General features: G+C 45.1%; 1 protein-coding gene across 1 annotated transcript; it reads right to left on the bottom strand.

The window, feature by feature from the left end:
* Positions 1 to 2,669: 2,669 nt before the first annotated feature.
* LOC112877154 (peroxidase 57-like) lies at positions 2,670 to 5,293 on the bottom strand. Its single transcript, XM_025941364.1, has 4 exons — positions 4,831 to 5,293; positions 4,532 to 4,711; positions 4,038 to 4,200; positions 2,670 to 3,398 (listed from the first exon to the last, which is right to left on the bottom strand). Exons 1-4 carry the CDS (start codon positions 5,050 to 5,052, stop codon positions 2,989 to 2,991), a joined length of 975 nt encoding a protein of 324 aa, XP_025797149.1. The 5' UTR covers positions 5,053 to 5,293; the 3' UTR covers positions 2,670 to 2,988.
* Between the last annotated feature and the right edge of the window lie 936 nt (positions 5,294 to 6,229).

Here is a 6,229-nt window from a genome sequence, read left to right as displayed (position 1 = left end):
GCAGCGAATGAAAAAACTCAGCAAACCGAAAAAGATCCAGAAGAATGAGAATAATATATTAAAGCCAAACATTAAGAAACATAGAGGGATCGAACCTTGGAACTCAGGCATAAGTCGCATACCTTGTCATTGCACTATGTGTTCGTAAGAATAAAATAGGTCCAAAAGTCTACGTAAGAATAAAATAGGAGGGGGAGGAGTCGAACGCTGGTCTACTAGAGAGTAGAGCAGTGTCTTACCGCTAGGCTACACCTGCACAGCTGATTTAGACGTTATAGATTACTTATATTAATAGAAATGTGACAGAGCTAAAAATGAAAAACATGTGCGCGGAGGGGACTCGAAGGCGTGACCCCAGATCAAAAGAGCAACTGATTTACCACCGCAACAACCAAGTTGGGATAACTTTCTACATTAAAACTTATTTGTACCATGTTAAGCTTCGTGGAGTGAGATGAAGAACACGTATGATTCATCTTTCTCTTTTCAATCTGGAATTAAAATTTCTCCAAATTTGATGATTATTTTTTCTAAATTTTTCTAAAATCAGGATCTTTCATTTAATGGCATTTTCGTATGTTAATTGTTATTTCTTGAATCTTCTTCATATATCTTACTTTTTTACACTTAAGTAGAGGATAAAAAACATGTTTTTGGGTAAAAAATGGTAATGTAAATTCATATTTTCTAATATTATGGTAAATATAAGGTTGTGTCCAAATTTGAGGTACATATGAGTTTAAAAATATTCTGAGCTATTCAAATATCAAAGTTTGTGTTGAGTTATATGAACTAGTGCAATACATCTATCAATTTTGAGAACAATGTATACTCCAATTTCCATAAAATCTTACAAGACTTTTATGTCAAGCTTATACATCCATGAAACTGGGATGAACTGGTGGGCTGAATTTTTATATGGGTTGTGTATATAGTGCTGAATTTGTTGAGCTGGAAATTAATGGTGGGCTGAGAAATATTTGGCCCAAGTCTATGGCCCCCTCTGAATTGGGCCTGTTAACAAATGAGCCGTGGTGGTGACATCATCATCCGAGTCAGCAGCCACGTCATCAATTGCTATGTAATCTAACACGTCATCTGCCATGTCATTAGTGCTGTCCATATCATCTCCACATCATCACACACGTCCTCATCTACATCATCCTCCATGTCAACTGTGAGTGATGTGGCAATCAAACCCGTGACGTTTAATTTTGTCACAGATTATGGGCTTGGGTTGGGCTGCGCGGGCCTAAGACCATTCTATGACGGTTTAGAAAGGTCATGGATTGCGTTAATCTGTGACGATTTTGCTAAAAACGTCATGCGGTGTAATCTATGACGCTCAATACATGACGAAATTTGAGATCGTCACAGATACTGTTTTATGACGGTTTTCCAGTGGTCTATGATGAAATTTTACCGTCATGGATTAACAAGATTTTTTGTAGTGATTGCCAATTCTATCAGATATTTGCAATTTCTAATGAAAATTTCTGATAAACAGCGGAAATTTACAACCAATAGGATGGAAATTTCCGCGAACAATCCCTAGAATCCCAGATGTTAGCATCTTTGGGACATCATATTTCTCTCATATGGGCTCCGTATTAGGTGAAGCATATGTCCGTTCCGATCGGCTCGACATGGGCAACCCATTGATGAGCTTCATTCTTCAATTTGCCTCCTTTATGACCATGGGTTAAGCCATTCTTTGTATTCCTTGCTCTAACTTTGGCTCGAACTGATTTTGGGTGTCAACAGGTGCCTATTTTCTTCTTGATGTATAAAGCTAAGCCATCTAATTCCTCCTATGTTGGTCTATTTTTCTTTTTCTTTTTTGCTGGCCTTCGACAAGGGATAAGATAAGCAAACCGAACAGTTGGGCCCGAGAGTTGCATTTGTGCATTTTAACGGACATCAGGATACTTTTACATGGACTCACTTTTAAATGGTTGAGAGTTGAGTGTCGCCGGTGAGTGTAGCTGCATGCAGATTTCTTTGGAAGTTGGCTATGGCCTGAACGGAATATAATAAACCACTATATGGCTTCAAATTTGAGTAGACACCGTTAAATAAGAACTGAAAATCCAATAAGGGGTCAACGCAGAATAAAAAGGGCAAGATCAATACCACATGTTAGGTATTAGCGTATCCAACTGTATTGTGGCAGAAGCGGAGGGAATACTACTGCTGCCGCCACTGTAGCAGGATGCGATGCCGCGGGCGGCGGCTGGTTCAAGGCGACTTGGAATAATAAGAAACTGGCCTGATCTTCCGTGAGGCGGAAGATTCCAGAGCTCGCAGAGAGCTGCACGAAACAGGAGCCCGTCGGCATCCCGGAGAGGGGGCAAAGGCCCTCTCGGGATGCACTCTACCCTGCTTTGTCATAGGCTGGCTGACGCTCTCTCCAAGGTGCTCATTTGACCCAACTGCTGTGCCTTAATTAAGCTCGCATCTGAATAACCCTTTACAAGAAACTGATGGGAGAAAGCCTGCTGAAACCTTTGCGTTTACATTCTTTTCTTTTTATTGCAGCACTAGAAAAATCAATTTCTCCTTTTATTGGAACAGCAAATATTTATCGTTTGAAGATCCTAATATAAACTAGTGTGCTGTATATAATGCCCTCTTCTGTGTGTGTGTGGGGGGGGGGGGGGAGAGACATGCTAGCTAGTGTACTATTACATTATGCATGGAACGTTTATTTTTATACGAGCCACGTACAAAAGAATCAAAGTACACACACGAAGAAAAAACTGATCCTTGTACTACTCCAGTAAATTGAATCTTTACTCAATTAACTATGGTATAAGACCATATGCTATCACTGACAATGCCTCATCAATCGTTTTGTAGGTAGCCATCATGTATGCTCTTCTCCTCTTTCTTTTCTCTGTTTCTTGCAGCAGCTGCCGGTCTATCCAGCCAGCCACTACTGCTGGTAATTAACCTAGTTTTGTGTATACCGATCATCTGCCAGATCGATCAGTTGGTCCTCCGGCAGTTTCTCCTGATCTCGCCAGCGTTGCCGGTCAGGACGTCGAGCGCGGACAGCTTGTTCAGCGCGTAGCTGAACATGGAGGGGAAGAAGTCGGTGGTGGCCAGGAAGTTGACCATCCACGCGGTGGAGCTGTGGTCGCCCAGCGCCTGGTCCACGGAGAGCACGCCGTGGCGCTTCATGATCTGCGCGTAGTAGCTCTTGTCGACGAGGAGGATGCTGGAGGGGTCGTCGAGGTAGACGATGTTGTCGAAGGCCTGGCCCTGGGGGCAGGCGAACGTCGACAGGATCCAAACGTACAGCGGGTCCATGGCCGGGTCCGGCAACCCCGTTCCGTTGAAGTTGTACAGCCGGTTGTGGATCACCGAGCAGTGTGTCACCCCAACCGTGTGCGCGCCTGTAAGGGAAAAAAACAAGAATATATGGATCACCAATTTTTTATTATTATTAGCTGCAAGCTATAGTTGCATTGTGCCTACTGCCTAGTAGGTTGTGTGGGTCGTGATTCGTAATTACTAGCGTGTGGTGCTTAGTTCTTACTCTTCCAGGCCACTTACCATTGTGTTACAGTCTGAAATCTCCATCTATCGACCTGATCGATTTAGCGCATATATAAATACGAATCTGGCTGATCATCATGATAGTACATTGGAAGGGGGGGAATGTAATAAATATGATATGTCCGTAGTACTAGTATAACGTTAGGACCTGCAAGTAGCTCAATAAACTAACGCATATCTAAATATACTAAACTGTTATTTTATGTATGCCAACACCGGTGTACGTGACATTCCATGTGTTAAGCCTCTTGATCTATGCACATTGAATTGAATCAATAAGCTTAGCTGTGCTCTAGGTCAAAAGAGGCTAACTTAGTAAAACCACAGTCTTGACGATGTAGAAGAGGACACATGGGTCATGGTAAAACTTTCAGCAGCACTATAAATGGCTAGTAAAACCAGTAGCGGTTTTTTGCTAATTTTTTAGGTCGTCGGATTTATTAAGAAATGAGAGCATAGCGTAGGCGGCGGCGTACCCATCAGGATGGCCATGTCGAAGCTGTTGAGGCCCTTCTTGGAGAATAGATCAATGGCGGTGGGGATGTCGACGTTGGGGCCTGGCAGAATGCTCGCCATGGACGCTTGTGACACCATGCCGTCCCTTCTTCCCAGTTGCACTTGGTAGATCGGCCCTCCGCACTGTACTTGTTGCACACATAGAATAATTAATTAGAGTATGCATTGATAATTTGTTCAGAGATCACTCTTTGAAATAGAAGTAAAACATCAACAATACAAATTGTAATGTGATATATGTAGCCTAATGGTTTAGACTACAGTCATTGTCTTCCTCTTAGCAGAAGCAACATCCGCAAATAATGAGATTGACAAGAGAGCAAATTGAAAAGAAAGGAAAATGCCAAGGAGCAAATGAAGTCATTGTTGGACATTGTTGTTCCTCAAAAAGGAAAACCAATCGTCATTGCTTTACTCACAGCTCGTAGCATACAATGCAAAATGGGCGACTCACCATGCCAACGGCATCCCTTGTTGCGGCGACGATGATGTCGGCGCAGGAGACAACGCCGGGGCACGCATTCTCGAGCGTCGTCTTGATGTCGTCAATCAAGTCGTAGCCGAAGAGGCCGTTGTTCTGCAGCGCCGTCTTCTCCGTGTTGGGCCCGTCCAGCAGGATCGACGCGTCGCACCCCTTCATTAGCCAAATCGAAGCGCGCGGACAGATCAGTGACAGATCAAATCAAACTGATGACGCGATTGAAGAAGCTACTAACTAGCTAGCTAGCAGGCAGTGGTGTGCAGTGTGCGTACGGCGACGAAGCAGTCGTGGAAGAGCAGGTGGAGGAGGCCGGCGACCATCCTCTTGTCCCAGGCGAGGCGGGCCTTGACGGCGTCTTGGATGATGGTCTCCACGCTGGCGTTGCCGCACTTGCCGGCGTAGTAGCTGTTGGCGAGCTGGGCGCGGCAGCTCACGGCGGAGGCCAGCACCATGATGAAGGCGGCGAGCAGCGCGGCTGGGCGGGCCGGCTGCATCTCCGGTCGGCCGTCGGTGGCTACACTATACTACAGCTAGCTGAAGTAGTATACTCGATCTTGACCGTACTGGAGAAAGAATAGAACTGAACTGTATCCTTGGCCAGCACAGCACAGTGCATGTGCAGCCTATAACACTTCAGGCCTTCGATTGGCAGGGAGATTACTGGTGTGCGGCTCTCTCTCCTCTCTTTCTTTCGAGTTCTCTCTCCTCTGCGCCTCTCTCTCCCTCCCTCTCTGTGAGGTGATGAGGTCTCAAGAAGCCGCACGCAGAATGGTGGTGGGCTATATAGGTCGAGGACTAGCTCAGAGAAGGATCGGACCTGCTGGCAGAGAAGAAGCTGGCGAGGCATGGTAGAGATCGCGGAACCGGGGAGAATGGGGGTGGGGGTGGGGGGGGGGGGGTGCGGGCGCGGGCAGAGGAGTCAGTGAGATTGCCTGGTGAGTCGTGCGGCGTCGTTCGGATCTTGTGCGGCTGGCAGTACACGTAGGGCTCACTGCGCTTGCGCTTGAGTAGTCGTGCCGCCACACGTGCCTACCAGTCCGGCCGGTGCTCAAGCAGCTACTACTGCTTTTGTTCCAAAATATAGATTATTTTGCCTTTTTTAAATTCATAAATTTTACTATATATTTAAATATACATTATATTTTCTTTTTAGGGTGATGAAACCGTTATGGATCGTTGCGCGGCGGCTGGTATATGATGATGAAAGGTGGGCCGCTTGAACCGGGACATATTCTCATAATAGACAGCAAGCAAAACTAAATAGGAAAGGAGGCGACTGATGCCTACCTTTTTAGTGCATATCAATTAAATCTAAAAAAGCTAAAAAACGGATGGAGTCCTAGCTAGAACCTAGCTGTAATACATACTACCACTCTTGATGTTACATATATGTTGCCCTAATTCGTTTAAAGATGTTTATAGCTTAACAACTTAGATCTCGGTGCAAACATGGCACTTGTAATACCCGGCGTAAATCCAGCTGAATAAGATCAATTAATCGCGTGGGGAATAATATAATAACAATGTCCACCTGTTTTTTCCCCTACTGGTTGATGCTCTTGCATTGACCATTTTCTCTCCATTTCACCGGTGCTCTTTCCCCGGATGCACTTTCCAGGCACCTCATTGGACACCCAACCTCAACATGAATAATACATCTGATGCTCAAAT

This window comes from Panicum hallii, chromosome 9 (genome assembly GCF_002211085.1).
Source record: "Panicum hallii strain FIL2 chromosome 9, PHallii_v3.1, whole genome shotgun sequence".
Classification (NCBI taxonomy): domain Eukaryota; kingdom Viridiplantae; phylum Streptophyta; class Magnoliopsida; order Poales; family Poaceae; genus Panicum; species Panicum hallii.
This window is presented reverse-complemented; position numbering and strand designations above follow the sequence as displayed.

What these genes read in the sequence shown, in the direction of transcription:
- LOC112877154 (XM_025941364.1), bottom strand. Translation starts at nt 5,052, where the DNA reads ATGCAGCCGGCCCGCCCAGCCGCGCTGCTCGCCGCCTTCATCATGGTG. An exon ending in TCCACGACTGCTTCGTCGCC is followed by an intron (nt 4,712 to 4,830) that starts GTACGCACACTG and finishes TGGCTAATGAAG; the next exon opens with GGGTGCGACGCGTCGATCCT. An exon ending in CAAGGGATGCCGTTGGCATG is followed by an intron (nt 4,201 to 4,531) that starts GTGAGTCGCCCA and finishes CAACAAGTACAG; the next exon opens with TGCGGAGGGCCGATCTACCA.